This window comes from Mesoplodon densirostris, chromosome 15 (genome assembly GCF_025265405.1).
Source record: "Mesoplodon densirostris isolate mMesDen1 chromosome 15, mMesDen1 primary haplotype, whole genome shotgun sequence".
NCBI classification, from domain to species: domain Eukaryota; kingdom Metazoa; phylum Chordata; class Mammalia; order Artiodactyla; family Ziphiidae; genus Mesoplodon; species Mesoplodon densirostris.
The window spans coordinates 18,641,953-18,658,607 of record NC_082675.1 but is presented as its reverse complement, the minus strand read 5'-3'; the positions used below and the strand labels follow the sequence as shown (position 1 = coordinate 18,658,607).

The following is a 16,655-nucleotide window of genomic DNA, read 5'->3' as shown; positions in this document are numbered from 1 at the left end:
AAACTGAGGTTCATGGCGGCGTGACCTACTTGGGATCCAACAGCCTGTTGGGGATCAGAGCCCTTGCTTCCTCACCATCCCCTCTGTGTCTTAGCTGGAAGTGAAATTGCCAGGCTAGTGACCCCATTAAAGTGCTATCAGACCATGTTTCTCACACACACACACACACACACACACACACAAAGACACAAATGATCTCCTTAAGCCAAACATCTCAACCTTCTACCTGAGGACAGAAGAGCGAAATGTCAGTCACTGATGGGAGAAAGAAGGATCCCTGAGTTCCAACCCCCTCATGCATCAGCTGTGGGTGGCTGGGCAAACCTCTGCCCCTCTCTGGGCTGCAGCTAAATGTGGGGTCCGTCTAGATGCCCGCCACAAGCCTGCCAGCAATAAGGTTCCAATGCTGTAACATCCTAAATTTTATTCATTCTACAAACATTTCCTGAGCATCGATTTTACACCCAGCTCAGTGTCAGGCCCTGGAATCAGTGATGAGCAAACACAGGCACCAAGAGAGGAGACCTGCAATAAGCAAGTAAACAAAGAAATGAATATCTGACTGCAAACTGAGCTAAGAGTTGGGATGGGGCATTTCTGGGGCTATGGGAGGCCAGTCTGGGGGGACTAGTTTGGTCCTGGAGCTCCTGGGGACCTCCATGAGGAGGTGAAAGTAGAGTCACTCATGAAGATGAGGAGGTATTTAGGAAGGCAAGGGTGTGACAGGATTCCTAGCAGTGAGAATGGCATGTGCAAAGGCCCTGAGGTAGATGGGAACCCAGCACCTTCAGAGAATTTCCTAAAGATTATTGAATAGATGATCTAGGTGTATGGGGTCCAGGAACTTTGCCTGTTTTGAATACCGCCGTAACTCCAGCATCTAGGATAGTGCCTGGAACGCAGTAGGTGCTCAGTAAATGCTTGATGCCATGTCAATGACCACTCTGCCCTCCACATTCCCAGGCTCTAGCCACTCCTCATCCGTCCTGAGGGACTCACGGTCCACATTCTCCAGCTCCAGGACCTGTTGCGGGGTCTGGCCCGGGTGACCCCCATAGCCCACATCACCATGGCTCCAAGGCAAGGAAGGGCAGGCCTACGGCATGGAGGGGGCCGGGCCACTTGCTTGCGACCTGCATGTTCAGAAGCAGAGAGCAATGGGTTGTCTGCCCAGCCTTGAAGCGATTCAGAGACCCCACCCTGTGCCCACCGTGCCCCCCACCGCCACCCCGCTGAACAGCTAGGGCCGAGGAGGAGGGAAAACCTCACCCGGACTTGAGTCTTTGCCAGAGTCCTCCCTGGGCTGAGTCTGGGGAGGGCCGCCTGGCCCACCGCAGCCCCCAGCTCCAGCCTCTTGTGGGCTCAGAGCCACTTATAATTATACAGCCCCCGAGGCCACTGGGGCCTGCTCTCCGGGCAAAAATATCCCAAGCCTTTCATGTGGCTGAGAGGCCCAGGCTGCAGCTCCATCACAGCACAGGCCTGGCCTTCGGAGGGACACCCATGGAGCAGAGGCCTCCAGTCGGGGGCTCCAAGGAGGCCGAGTGTGTGTGAAACCTCCCCAGGCCTCAGTTTCCCCATCTGTAAACTAGAGATGTTCTTTTATTCCCTAGCTCTTTCCCAAGGTCTCCATGTGCCAGGAACTGTGCCAGGCCCAGAGAGAGCTGTGAATGAGACAGATGCTGATGCACCTCCGCTCGGGCTCTTCCCTCTGCCTGAAGTGCTGCCCTCCAAGGGCCCCTGTGCCTGACCCACCTGCACATCTTGTAGCTCAGTCATCACCACCTCCACGAAGCCCTCCCTGAACCCCAGCCTCTGGGGAGGGAGATCAGCAGCTTTTTCTATGCTCCTGCACCCCCGTTCCCTGCCTAGAGTACACTGGCCTGTAAGGGCCTGTTTCCATGTGCCTCTAGACTGTCAGCTTCTCTGGTCCAGAACGAGGGCTTTTTCTGTCACTGTATCCCCACCACCAGTGCCTGGAACACAGTAGGTGCTCTGTAAATGCCCCTCCACTGGCTGAATGACTCTAGTCCAACCTGACCATGTTACAGATGGGGAAACTGAGGCCCAGGGAGGGGATTCACTGACATAATTGTGCTCTGTCTCAGGGAGCTCCGATCAGGGGAGACAGTGGAGAAGCAAGTCAGCTGGCAATTCAGAAAGACAACCGAACCCTGCAAAATGCTATCAAGGAGATAAAAAGGCCGAGGAGACAGGAAATAGCTTGGGAAGAGGCAGGGGCAGGTGTCCGGGCAGCTATTTTAGCAATTGTGGTCAGCGCTGGCTTCCTGGAAGAGGTATCAGCACTGACAACCGCAGGACAAGAGGAATCAAGCACTCAAGGAGCAGGAGGAACAGCTTCCTGGGCCAAGGAAACAAACAGCAAATGCAAAGGCCCTGTGGTGGAAAAGGGCTTGGCATGACGCCTCTTCCAGGGAAACCAGACGGGGTACTGATCGGTTCTCACCAAGGAGTCGTTCGAGCTTGGAAATTGAGAGACCTGCCTTCTTCGCTCCGGGCTCTGCCCCTCAAGCACTGTGTGACCTGGACCTCAGTTTCCCTTCCTGCACCAGGAAGGGTCAGCGGAGGCTCCTCCAACCTCTCTCTCTGTGATTCTAAGTGAATTTTCCACTTGTTTGCCCACCCCAGCAAACAACCCACCACCACGGGGGGAGAAAAATATCACAGCCACTTTGGAAAACAGTCTGGTGGGTTTTATCAAGTTAACCATGTGCTTCCCAGATGAGAGAAGAAGAAAGCTCTTCTCTCGGTATTTCCCCAAGAGAAATGAAAACACACATTCACACGAAGACAAAAATGTCCATAGTCGTTTTATCCATAATAGCAAAAAAACCTGGCAACTACCCAAATGTCCACCAACGGGAGGATGGATGAACAGACTGTGGTCCATGCGGTGGACACTTTCCCCCCGTGGAAGGAAAAGATGGGAGGTGGACAATTTGGATGAATCTCATAGACACACCAAGCAAAAGAAATGGACCCGGTCGAACCCAGACTGGGTGATTCCATTTACAGGAAGTTCTAGAACAAAGGCAAAACTAAGCTATGGGGACAGAGTCAGAAAAGCAGTTACCCTTGGGGGGTGTTCACTGGAAAGAGACACAAAGGAAACTTCTGGGGCTGCAGACGTACAATGTCTGGGTGGCGGTTATGTGGGCACGTGCACACAGAAAAATCAAGCTGCACACTTCAGATGGTCGTGCTTTACGTAGGTTATGACTCAAAGTTTTCTTTAAAAATTAAGAACACTGCATCTCTCTCTTTTTTGGGGGGCGGGGGGATGCACCAGAGCCAGTAGGATCTTTGGCTTCCTGTGGCCATGGTGGCCTGGCCAGCTGCAAGCTGCCTTGTAAACATTTACATTCCCCAGGGCCCTGTGCAAGGAGCAGCTCCGTGCACCCCACATGGGAGCCATCTCGGAGGGCAGGAATGTAAACACGCACCACCGGCTGCAGACCTGGCCTTGTTCTCCTGCTCTGCCAGCTGCCCACGGGGTGCCCTCGGGCGGGCACTCCCCAGGAGCCCCCGCTGCCCATCCCCACCCTCCATCACGAGCAGGAATTGAGATGATTCTTCTGAACTGTCTTTGCAGCACTGTTGGAACTGGGTTGGGGGAGGCTGCCTGTCTTTGAGCAGAGGGGCAAAGTGGGGAGGGCTTGGAGCTGGACTTCAGGGCCCCTAAGTCCCCCAAACACTCCGTACATCGTCTCATGAGTCTCCTGCCCTTTGTCCCCTCGCTTTACACTGAGATTGTCTGTCCCGTCTTCGCTCTCTCCCATCTTTCCGCTTCTCCCCTCCTTCCTTTCTTCTTTCCTGTCCTTCCCTTCTCGTTCTTCCTTCTCTCTCAGCAAATCCTATTGAGCACATACTATGTGCCAATCACTGGGGCTACAGCAGAGAACAACACAGATGAAAATCCCTGTCCTCACAGAGCTTGCATTCTAGTGGGACTGGAAAATGATGAAAAAGATAACTTGGGGGCTTCCCTGGTGGCGCAGTGGTTGAGAGTCCGCCTGCCGATGCAGGGGACATGGGTTCGTGCCCCGGTCCAGGAAGATCCCACATGCCACGGAGCGGCTGGGCCCGTGAGCCATGGCCACTGAGCCTGCGCGTCCAGAGCCTGTGCTCTGCAAAGGGAGAGACCACAGCGGTGAGAGGTCCACGTACCACAAAAAAAAAAAAAAAAAAAAAAAAGATAACTTGATAATTATATACAGTAAGTATGGAAGATGGTGGTAAGGGGTATGGAGGAAAATAAAGCAGGGAAAGGGTAATGTTCAAGCAGAGACCTGAAGGATGTGAGAGAGTGAGTCAGGGAGGTGATCAGGGGAAGAGCGGTCCAGGCAGAGGGAAGAGCAAGTGCAAAGGTCCTGGGGTAGGGGGCGCCTGGCATTTTCAAGGCGTGGAAAAGAAGTGTCCAATGAAGCTGGAGCAGAGTGAGTGAGCGGGAGAGTAGGAGGAAGTGAGGTCGGAGGGCACCAGGGCCAGATAGGGCCTCTGTGGGCATTTGCAGGGGCTTTGACTCTATGAGTGAAGGCCAACCATGGTTCCCCATGTGTGTGAAACCCTCTCCTCCCCCTGCATCAATCCCCTCTCCTCTTTATCCCCGATGCCACACACACACACATACACACACACACACGTACCCTTTCTCTTGAGGACCCTCACCAAGAGAGGGCTCTGGGTCCCACCTCTGGGGAGGGGAAGGGGCTCCACATAAAGCCCCTGTGAAGCCCATGCAGATCCCCAGCTCTCCCCTGGCCACTGGCTTCTGACTCAGCTGGGACCAGAAACTTGGCTCCCGGGGCTCCCTAATGAACCAGCTCTCCTGCAGCTGCCATGAGTCAGCCTTCTGCACCTGAGCCCAGGGACAGCCTGATAGAGAGGGTCTTCCACAACCCCCAGATCCATCCACCAGGAGGGACAGGGCCACGTGGGGGTGACGGCAAGGAGGCAAAATGCACCCAGGGTGAGCTGAGACCACCTGCCCTTCAGGGACCTCTGGGTTCTGCTGCTTCAGAGCTGGGTGACCTTGGGCTAAGTCATCCCACCACTCTGGGCCTCAGTTCCTTCATCTGTAAAATGGGGGTAATAGTAACACTCACTTCCTTGGGTTATTGTGAGAATGCAATGAGCCTTGGTACCTGGCACTAAATACATACACTAATAATAACAACAGCAACACAGGTGGCACCTCGGACTGACAATCTTTCTCACAGCATTGGACAGCAGCGAATACAGAGGCCTGGCATACAGCAGGTGCTCCATAAGTTTCCTGGACGGAAAAGGGCAGAGCAATTATTCACCGCAGCCCTCACCCACCAGCAGGCCAGCCGGCGAGGAGGCCCCCATCCTCGGAGGGGTGAGCCCAGAGGGCCAGGCTGGCTCCTGCACCTGCCCCGCTGCCGGGGCCCTGAGTGCGTGTAGCGGATTGATCTCTCCTGGGTAGGGTCCGACCTCGCCGGGGCACACGCAGGCGCTGGCCATGGGGGAAGGGCCCCTGACAGCTGGAAACATCTGGTTTGAATTGTCGGTTGGAAGCACCAACCAGGCAGCCAAGGAATTTGTGAGCTAATTTTAGGCCAAAAGACTGGCGAGCTCAGCAGGGTGGGAGTTGCTAGGCAAACCACAGGGGCTGGGGGGACAGGCCTGGGGGGACGTGGAGGCCCCACAGTTCCCCTCAGAGGGTCCACGACTGCCCCATAAGCAGGGACTATCCCTCCAGGGTGGGCCCCAGCTGGGCCCCTGCAGTGCGCCAGCCATGTCAGAGCCGTACGAACAGCAAGGACTGTTCTCCCCATTTCTCAGGTGTGGAAGCTAAGGCTCCAAGCGGTTAGAGTTGCCCAATGTCCAGAAACTTGTAAACAGCAGAGCGGGGATCCGAGCCCAGTCTGCCTCACTCTGCGCCTCAAACCTAAGCTTCCCTTGATTTCTGCCAATCACATGGCCTTTCTTCCATTCTCACACCCTCGCTAACCTTCCTTGCCCATTTGTTCATTCAGTAAATGTTTCCTGAACCCCTGCTGTGTGCCAGGCACTGTGCAGTGAAAAGGAGAGAGTGAACGTGAGGGACAGAGGGCCCCGCCCCTGCACAGCAAAAATCCATATATCAATAACGTCTCTCCAGATGGTCACCTGTACCTGGAAGGGGAAAATGGAGGCGTCTTCAAGAAAAATTGGGGGCAGGGATGCAGAGAGGGCCCCTCTGAAGAGGTGACATTCAAGCTGAGACGTAAAGGATGAGAAGATGCCAGTCACGCAGACATCTGGGAAGAGGATACCAGGCAGAGGAATAGCAAGTGCAAAGGTCCTGGGGCAGGAGCATGTGAGGAAGAAAGAACAAGAAGTCTCATGGGGCCGGAGCAGAGTGCAAGTGAGAGGTGACAGATTTCCTGCACTCATCCAGCCAACACGTTTGTCAATAGGTGATATGGGGGTCTAAGCAGGGCAGGAGTCGTGTTCCAGGAGCTTCAGCAGGTGGAATTAGGTACCCCACTGTCCTACAGATTCATTTGTATCCACTGATGTGCTGAGGGGCCACTGAAACTCTGGGGGAAATCCCTTGAAGCCTGTCCCTCTAGGGGGCCTGGAGGCTAGACACAAGGCAGAACAACAGGGGCTCCTGGAAGGACTTCCCCAAGGGAGGGGGCAGCCCAGAAGCAGTGCTGAGACAGGAGAGGACCTTGATTCATCTGCCCATGCTCCGCCCCCCCGCAGGGTTCATGTGCCTGGGAAAGAGACTAGTCTTTGCCCCTTTGGTTCTACAGTCTCCTGCCCTGGACCTGTTCCTCTCTCCTTCCTTCCTAGGAGAACAGTTCCAAGGCTGTCCCCCTGCCAGGCTCAGCGACAGCATCCTTATTTTGCCAGCCTCAGGCATGGGGCACTGGCTCTGCGGGCCCCCCAAGTGGCAAGAGCCTGGGCATCTAGGGCTACAGCCTTCCAGCCACCAAAACGACGCTCAGCAACCAAGTTCATGGCCACACAGAGGCCCCTCTGGGTTTCCAGAAACTTCTGAGAAGGGGAGCTCCGTGGGGCCCTCACTGCCGAGTGGGAAAAGCAAGGTTTCTCCACCTCAGCACCACTGACATTCGGACAAGACACTTCTTTGCTGTGTGGGGCTGTCCTGTGCACTGCAGGATGTTTAGCAGGGTCCCTGACCGCCTGCTAGATGCCAGCAATGTTCCTCCAAGTAGCGACAATCAAAAGTATCTCCAGATATCGCCAGATGTCCCCTGGGGTGGCAAAGTTGCCCCCAGGTGAGGACCACAAGCTCAGAGCCTTCCTGTGTGGGCATTAATAGCTAAAGACCGACGGCTTTACTCACTAGCTGGGGAGACCCAGGACCCCCAGACTTCCTAAACACTTACGGTTTTGTTCCATACATTGAAAAATATTAGGAAAACACAGAAACGTCGAAAGAAGCAAATAAAATTCACCTATAATCCCACACTCGATGGCTAATCTCTCAATAATTTGGTGTATTTCCTTCCAGTCTTTTTTCTGCATTTTATAATCCTAATAGCTATGGTTTATGGAGCACTGACCCCATCCCAGGCATCGGGTAAGGCTTGGCTGAGTGGCAGGTGGGGGTGGGATGTGGAGGGAGGGTTTGGGGAGCCTTCGCCCAGATCAGCTGCCAGATGAACCACCCGCAGGGCTGGCAGTCCCCCCTCCAAAGGGACAAGGGGCTGGAGTAAACTTAGCATGCCACCTCCTGACCCTCATTTCCTGTCTACCCTCCTTCCTTCCCTGCACCAGAGCTGAAGTCAGCAGAGTCTGGTTTCTTAGCAGTGCGACCTGCTAGAGCCAACGGTCCAGCTTTCTGAACCTCAGCTTCCATAGCAGTAAAGTGGGATAATAATTGTCTCAACATCACAGGTTGTTGTGAGGCCTGAATACGATCAGGCAGATAAAGCATTTGGCATGGGGCTGGGCATGGACTGAGTGCCCAGTAAATTCCAGCTCCTTGTCCCAGCCATCTCTCTCTGTCCTGGGTTCCAGCTCTGCTGTGTCATTGCTCTCTGCAAGCTGGGTTCGGCTTTGTCACTCTCCCGAGTCCCAATGCCTTCCCTCAGCTACCAGGAGCCACAAAGGGTGACTGACGGGGGACTTCCAGATGCCAGGACAGGTCTGCAGCGGTGGGAGTTTGGGGCATGGGATTCTCCCAGAACCCCGCTGTGATCTCAAGGATAGTAACTTAGTGGTAAGAACGTGGCTTTCTAATACAGGTCTGGGTTCCAATCTCAGATCCTCATGTAAGACCTGGGACAGGTGACTTCACCTCTCTGAGCCTTGGTTTCCTCTTCTGTAAAACAGGGAGAATCCTAGTTCCTCCTTCCTAGGCTGTTTGAGGGGATCCATGGAGATGTGGCAGATTCTCATGCTCAGTGGATGGATGGGGAGATTCAGGGGGTGATGTTCAAGGGCAAGGGGAGGTCTGGACAAGGGGAAGGACACACTGAGATGCAGGAGCCAGCCTATACCAGTTTCTGAGAGCCAGCTGTCAAATTTTCAGAATTTTGTGAGTCAGTTGTTTCACAGTTAAATTACATTATATTAAAAACCAAGGTCCTCAATACTCAAAACTCATCACTTCTTCATGATTTTACTACATCCTACTATTACCTACCCTGTTGGCATTATTTACCACATTGGCATTATGTATCATCTACCATATAAATGGTTGGTTTCTCAAAATCAGCCATGGGAGCATTTACAGCAAGGAAATTGGCAAGCACTGCAAATCATACCTTGGGCACCAATCCACCCAAGGAGCCAGTTGTTAAATATATACCAGCACTCCACTGGGTTTGGAGCCTCGTCCTGTTTGAACCATCCCTCCTTCATCCTCAGAGACTGGACCAACGGAGCTCCAGGCTGCCATTGGCTCCAAGAGCTGGTGTCGGGCGCCCCCTGGTGGCTACTTCAAGCACCCACCATCCCTGCTGCTGACAAATCCTGCACCTTGAAGAGAGGGCGGCAGAGGGGTGGTCCTCTTCCAGTAGAGACGGAGAACCGACGGCCTGGAGCAGAGGCGCTCCGGGAGCCCTCAGGGGAACGCGGAGACCTGCTCCCTGCCCAGGTGGACGGGGAAGTAAGACCCCAGAGGGACTGCCCAAATGTGCCCCCAAGTCCTTCAGCCTCTGGGTCCCCACCGCCGTGATGTGGAGCTCCCCCCGACTTTTCTGATCACTGCCAAAGGCGAAGTGAACTCCTGTTGTTCCCTTAGGAACCGGCCTTCTGCAGGGTCAGCTGTTCCCGCCCACGGTAGATAACCCTCTCCACCAGCGCCCCTGCCAAAGCACCCTGAACACAACTTCCTGTGTATCACACTTGTTCTAGAGGTTCAGGGGTGGGGTGGGGGAGGGTAGAAGCAGACAATTCTCCACTCATCCCTGATCTGTCCCCCACGGCCCTGATGCTTTTCATGTTCCTCCTGCCTTTCCCCAGTCTCTCCTGTTCCCCCAACCTGCCTCTCCGAGCTGCAGCCAATACCTCTCAGATTCAACATTTTCTCTGAACTCTCTCTGCAGGTTATGCCCTGGAGTGGAGGGGTCCTGCATTCCCAAAGAGGCCCCTGGAGGTGTTTTTCTAGAAGAGAAAAAGTCCCCTGAGATGAATGTATTAGAAGGTAGAAGTGTGTGTGTGTGTGTGTGTGTGTGTGTGTGTGTTGTCCTTCTCCCTGTACAAAAATGACTAAAAGGCATTGGGAAGCAAAAATCAAGAGTTTGAATCCCAGCTCAACCACTGTCAGGAAGTAAGCCAGGCTCTTCACTTCTCTTAAGCCTTTGGCTTCCTGATCTGACCCTCAGTGTCCACGTGGGTTTCAGTGCTTAAATAGGGCCACCCACTGTCCTGATTGCTGGAGCTGAAAGTCTTATATCCCATAATATAGGACTTTCAGTGCTAAAATCAGGGCAGTCTCAAACAAACCGGGACATCTGGTCACTCTACACTTAAGTCGGGGACAAGCTAACTTATAGAGCCTAACCCAGCCTGCTGCCTGTTTGTAAACAAAGTTTCAATAGAATTCAGCCAAACCCATTCATTTATGACACAGAGTCCATCGCTGCATTCATGCCATGACGACAGAGTCGAGAAGTTGCAACAGAGACCACGCAGCCTGCCAAACCTGAGATATTTATGGTCTGGCCCTTTAAGAAAAAGTTTACTAGCCCCCAACTCTACATGACAAGTGGTCAGTTGTAGGAAGGCCTTGTAGGGTGTAGCCAGGCTCCCCCTGTGAGGAGGGGCCGCTGGGTGTTAACGGGAGATGGGCCCCATGTGGAACAGAGGGGTCAGGGTGGGCTTCTGGGGAGGATGGCACTGATGTTTAGAGGGGCATCTGGCTGAGATCTGCGGGGGGAACCAAATTCTGTAGGCTTGAACTGGGTCACAGGAGGCGCTGAAAAAAGTGGTTCCCGAGGCCAGCACCCTCTGCCCTCCAACAGCCTGAACCCCGCCTCCCAGCTGCCCAAGGGTACAGCAAGATGCCCCCTGAAGTAACCGCAACAGCCCGTGCAGGGGTCTTCCTGAGGGGCCTGGGGCTGGGCGTGAACAGCAAAGGACCAACTCCCCACCTGAAGGAGGCACCTTGGTACCTTGAAGCATTCGTTCAGCCATCGCTTGTTTACCAAACATTTACTGAGTGTCTGTGCTCTCCCGCGCGCCGAGCTGGGCCCTGGGAGACTTCGGTGAACAAGGCAGAGCCCACCCTAAAACAAGGCCACAGAGGGAGGCGAGGGAGGGCGGGACGGGGGTCACTCTGTCACCAGATGGAAGTTCATTTGTCCACAAAGTCCCAAAGAAGCCCGTAGTCTTGGGTTTTCCAAGCCTGCCCAGCCCTCACCCTGGGCTCCTGGGAGAGTACCCCAAACGGGGAGTGACAGGAAATGAACTCAGGAATGGCGTACTCCCCCCCAAAAGTGCCCCCTTCCTGTGCAGAGACCATGGCCACCAGAAGAAAGTGGCAGTGGGGGTGTGGGCAGGGAACCCTGAGTCCTTCTGGGCACATGGGGATGAGATTCCAGCAGCCGTGGGAGGCATTAGAGGGGGCCAAGAACACATGGGAGGAAAAAAAAAAAAAAAAGAACACATGGGAGGCAGGGAGGTGGAGGCGGCCTCTCCAGCCTCCACTGGGGGCTCCGTTTGCCAGGCCTGCTTTGGTGCCTGGACCTTGGCTGCTCTCAGTCCTGTGTAGGGCGGCCAGGGTTCCCACCCTAAACATTCCCATCCCCAGGGGGGCTCCAAGGAAGCCTGGACCCATGGCATAGAGCCTGGGTATGGGTGGTGGCCCAGCAGGCTGTGGAGGCCGCTTGGGGGCTGTCCTGCTCAGGCAGCCGGGCCGGGAGCTAAGGGAGGAAGCTGTGCAGGGTGAGGTCATCCCCCTCGCGGTCCTCCCCAGACCCCGCCTTCAGGCCCTGGTTCTTGGCCTTGGGCAGGCCCCCGTTGGCCATGGCAGGTGGCCCCTCGCCCCCCTCGGGCAGCAGGGACGAGATGCAGACCATCTCGGTGGGGGAGTAATTGCGCACGGGGTACAGGTGGTTCTTGCGGGACAGGCGGATGGCCAGCACCACGGTGCATACGAGGAAGATGGTGGCCACCAGGGCCAGGATGAGGATGGCCAGCAGACACTGCTTCACCGAGCTGGGGTCAAGCAGGCCCTCTGTGGGGCTTGGGGCCATGGAGCTCCGGGGGAAAAGACTCTGACCATTTTTCCATTTGTAGATCAATTTATCAGATGAATTGCCAACTGCCACAATGGTGCTCTTGGGAGGATCAGAGGGCACAGCAAGGGCTGTGGTTAGGCCCCTTGTGGTAGCAGGTCTTGTGGGCAGAGTCTTCACAGTGGCTGGATCTGTGGGCAGGGCCCCTGTGGTAGTGGGCTCCATGGAAAGAACTGCTGTGGCGGCCAGTTCAGTGGACAGAGCCTCTATGACTGTGGGTTCCATGAACAGGGCCCCTGTGGCAGTGGATTCTGTGGACAGGGGCTCCGTGGCAGTGGATTCTGTGGACAGAGCCTCCGTGGCAGTGGGTTCTGTGGACAGGGCCTCCGTGGCAGTGGGTTCTGTGGTCAGGGCCTCCGTGGCAGTGGGTTCTGTGGTCAGGGCCTCTGTGGCAGTGGGTTCTGTGGTTAGGGGCTCTGGGGACAGGGTCTCTGTGGCAGTGGGTTCTGTGGTCAGGGCCTCCGTGGCAGTGGATTCTGTGGATAGGGCCTCTGTGGCAGTGGGTTCTGTGGACAGGGCCCCTGTGGACAGGGCCTCCATGGCTGTGCGTTCTGTGGCTGGTGCCATTGTGCTTGCTGGCTCCGTGGGCAGGGTCTCTGTGGACAGAGCCTCTGTGGCTGCAGGTTCTGTGGCCAGTGCCACTCTGCCTGCTGGCCCTGTGGACAGGGCCTCCACTGCAGCTGATTCTGTAGATGGATCCTTCATGACGGGAGGGATTACAGTGGCTGGTTCTTTGGTCAGAGTGACCCGTATGACCAGTTCCATGCTCAGATTCCCAGTGGCTGCCCCTCCTGCATCCAGGACAGCAGGGTCCCTTGTGGCCACCTCCAGAGTGATTGGCTCAGGTGTTAAAGGCCCTGCAGACTCTCTCTGCTCCAATGTTCCCATCACAGGCAGAAGCTTGGGGGCCTCGGTGCTATAGTTAAGCATTTCTGGAGGGTCCGTCTGCATGTCATAGTCATATATGTCGGAGTCGTCCTCATCCACTTCTCTCCGGCCACGGACAAGCAGGGGGCCTGGGGCCTCCTCGGCTCCATCCTCCCAGGTCTCCAACAGCTGGAGGCTGCTGCCAGGGCCCAGCAGGGCCAGAAGCAGTAGGAGTTTCAGAAACATGGCACCTGGAGGGGGATACGGACAGAGGGGTGTCAGGATAGCTGTACCCCTGAACCTGCCAAGCACCCTCAATGGCCACAGCTGGGAGCTCATCTGGCCTGGGGCATCCTTGTGATCCAGCACATGCCTGGTGCACAGAAGACCCTCAGCAAATAGCAGCTATTATTACTTATCAACATCAGTGAATCCATCTGGCGGGTAGCCCTTTAACTCCCTCTACATGGTGCATAGAAATGTGTTTGCCTCCTTATTCTTTTTTATTAAAACTTTTTATTTGTGGGCAAGACAATCTATTGGGGTGCAGAAAGATAATATTAGATCTTCTAGTTATATTAACTTTTATGTCACTTCTTCATTTCTATTTTTGTATACATTTATAATATATCACGGATGCAGTGGTACTTTATACAATTAATAAATAGATCAATGTTCCTATATTGTCCACTGATGGGGTCTGTGAGCAAGAGTTTGGTGGCTGCAGGTTTGCAGGATAAAGCTGTTCATTTGGCCCTTTGAGGCTTCTCAGAGTCTGATCCTGACTCCTCTCTCCACATCGTTCTGTTCCACTTTCCCTTATCTTGGCTCCCATCCCACACAGCCCTGTCCTGTCCCTCAGATTCTCAGATTTCTCATCCTTTATTGGTGTCTTGCCTTGGCCCAGTTCCCTTTGGCCGGGTTCTCACTTACATGATGGGAATGACAGCACCTATCCAGAGACTATTGTGAGGATAACATGAGGTGATATCTGCAAAGCCCTTAGCACTTTGCTCCCATCTCCAGCTCCCACAAAGGGCAGCTACTTCAGTTCTTTCAGTAAATCTATCCCATAAGTCCTCAAGGACCCAGAGCCATCAACTGCTCTATCTGGGGCCAGGAGATAAACTCAAATCTTTTCTGAAGAGGCTATCCTCAGCGAGTTGACGGTCATCTCATTTGCCTGTGAGTAGGGAGGGCCACTGTCCATCCTGGTATCACCCCTCAGCCTCCCGAACAGGTAGCCAGAAAGGGCAGTGCCTTTCCCTTTGGACATCTCATTGATCTTTCTACTTGGCCTTGTGAATGCTCATGCCTTCTGGATTTCCCTCTCTCCCCTTACACTCCCCTGGCACTGGCTGGTATCTGTGGGATTCAAAATCTTGCAGCTGAGACTCCTGTGGTGACCAACAGCTGTGTCCTGGGGCAGGATTCATATATCACCCGATTCCCTGACATAGCACCCTTCAGCAATATGCAGTCCCAGGCACAGTGTCTGGGGCAGAGCCTGGATAATTTCCAGTACCTTTCCTTGTTTGTTTTCTTAATTGGAGTATAGTTGATTTAAATGTTGTGTTAGTTTCAGGTGTACAGCAAGGTGATTCAGGTATACATATATTATACATATATCTATTCTTTTTCAAATTCTTTTCCATTTATTCAATACCTTTCCTTGCACTTCATGTAATTCGGGGCAGAGAGCAATTGTTCATCATTCTTTGAGTGACTGTAACTCACTCACGGATCCCTCAGCTTCTAGGCTCAATCCAACCTCTCACGTTAGTTAGAATTATGATGGTTTCTAAAATGCCAGTCTGATTTTATCTTAAAATCATTTCTTAAACCAATCTTGATGATATTTGCACCAGACACATCTGGCTCTCACAGTTGTCCTCACTTTACTGAGGAGGGATGAGGCTCAGAGAGGTAGAGCAACTTGCCCAAAGCCACACAGCTGCCGAGTGGCAGAGATCAGATTCAAAGCCAGCGAGGACTCAGGAAGGCTTTGTGGAGAGACCTGATCTAGTTGGAGGGGCAGAAGGAGCAAAGGCTTGGAAAACAGCTTAGCTTGATGGGTTTGTGGCTGCTACTGGGACCCAGCTGGGGAATGGAGGGCAAAGTAAGACTAAGGAGGACCTTGAAGGCCATATCATCCAGAAGGGTCAGCCCCCTCTGTACTGGGTGCTATGAAGCGCACAAGATTGAGGGCACAGATTGTGGGGTCTAACAAAATGATGTTCAGGTCCCAGCTCTGTCCATTACAAGAGGAATGACTTTAACCCAGATCTTTGCCTTTCTGAGCCTCAGTTTTATCTGTAAAATGGGAACAACAAACACTACCCATCTCACAGGGCTGTTGGGAGAATGCAATGAGATGAGGAATTCAAAAGTTCCAGGCTCACAGTAGGTGCTTAATAAGTGTGTTATACACACACACACACACACACACACACACACACACACACACACACTCTTTGCCTCTGAACTTGCCTTTGGGAGGTAGACTGTTTTGCACAGGGGGTCGAGTTCCTTCTTGGGGGAAGAGAATATGGCCTAACCTTGCCCCACTTTCCTGCAGGTGGGGGACTTTAGGAATAAGCCACCAGCTCTGGGACATATTTCATAACTATGAAGACTCACACCCACCACCCCCACTTGGGCAGTTCTCGGTTCCTGGAAGGCAGAGCCCTCAGTCACTTCCTGGAAGCAGAGAGGGAGAAACAAAAACAGAAGACGCAACCCACCAGTTCCTGTGTCGGGGAGGTAACTAGGCGAGTCACGGAGGCTGGGAGGGTACTATGGAAGGGACCAGGTTGTGTTCCCCAATGTGGGCTCTCCCCATGCACCCATCCCCACAGTCCCCTGCACACAGAGGCAGCCTGGGGTGGAGGAGAGACCACTTAGCCGCTGTGTAACCTGAGCAGATCGCTTCACCAAGTCTGAGCCTCAGTTTCCTCATCTGTAAAATGGGCGATACCGTCTCAAAGATGAGAATGGAATGATGCGGCAGGGAAAATCCCCAGATGCTGGCATCCAGCAGGGGGCGCTGTGGACAGAGGCGCAGAGGAGAGGGGGGCCTCCAACTCAGGGAGAGTACAGAGATGGCGACCTCCCTACCTCCCTACATTAGGGAAGCAGTTAGGGAAGCTGCAAAGACCTGTGTGAGAGCAGAGACCTCCCCGCCTGCTTGGGATGCAACCGTGAGCACTGGGAAAACCGGCATCTCCCTGCCTGGGCCTGTCTAAGGCGACCAGCTTATCCCAGACATCCGCAGTGTTAGCACTGAAAATCCCTCGTCCCAGTCAGTCTCAGGCAATCCAGGTGCCTAGTACCTGCCATACTGTGGGCTTCAAGGGGAAGGGACCAGGGACACAGCAGCCTCTAGCCAGGCCGTGGCTGGGCAGGCTTCAGCCCATGTGACTGAAACCCACACGGCTCCCAGAGGCTCTGTGGCTCCAGAGAGCCACGCAGGTAACAAGGAGAGGAGCAGAGTGTAAGCGCTGTGTACGGCAGGTAGGATAATCACTTTAAGCTTTGCTAAGACACATTTATGATGCGTTATAAAACCCCCACTGCGGATGGATCATTTCATCATCTCATCATCTGCGGGCCTCATTCATCTTCACTCCAGCACTGGCTGCTATGGTTCCCATTACACAGATTAGGGAAGCAAGGCTCAGGGCAGAGAAGTCACTTCCTTCAGGCCCCACCTTTCACCTCTTCTCTCCTCTGATGGCAGGAAAACAGTCACTTACCACAGGAGTGGGGTGGGCAGGGCTCAGAGAGAGGGGCAAGGAGATGCCACATCCTATTTTTCTTGTTGCTTGCTTAACGGAGGAGGTCAGACACTGCCCGTTTTGTCTTCACCCGAAACCAGGGTGCTTCTGCCCCAAGCCCCACCCAGGCTGTGTGGAGGAGCGAGCTGCCAGGGGCCACACCCCAGCTCTGGAGACTGCGCCACATGGCTGCCCTGGACCACTCAGGAAAGGTGCTTGTAGGACTCAAGAAGCTTGGGACCTCCCATTTGGAATCCTGAATCCC

At 54.1% G+C, this 16,655-nt stretch overlaps 1 protein-coding gene across 1 annotated transcript; it reads right to left on the bottom strand.

The window, feature by feature from the left end:
* Positions 1-11,372: 11,372 nt before the first annotated feature.
* Positions 11,373-16,435, bottom strand: SELPLG (selectin P ligand). Its single transcript, XM_060119245.1, has 3 exons — positions 16,370-16,435; positions 12,132-12,865; positions 11,373-12,071 (listed from the first exon to the last, which is right to left on the bottom strand). The coding sequence occupies exons 1-3, from the start codon at positions 16,419-16,421 to the stop codon at positions 11,373-11,375; spliced, it is 1,485 nt and encodes a 494-aa protein (XP_059975228.1). The 5' UTR covers positions 16,422-16,435.
* Between the last annotated feature and the right edge of the window lie 220 nt (positions 16,436-16,655).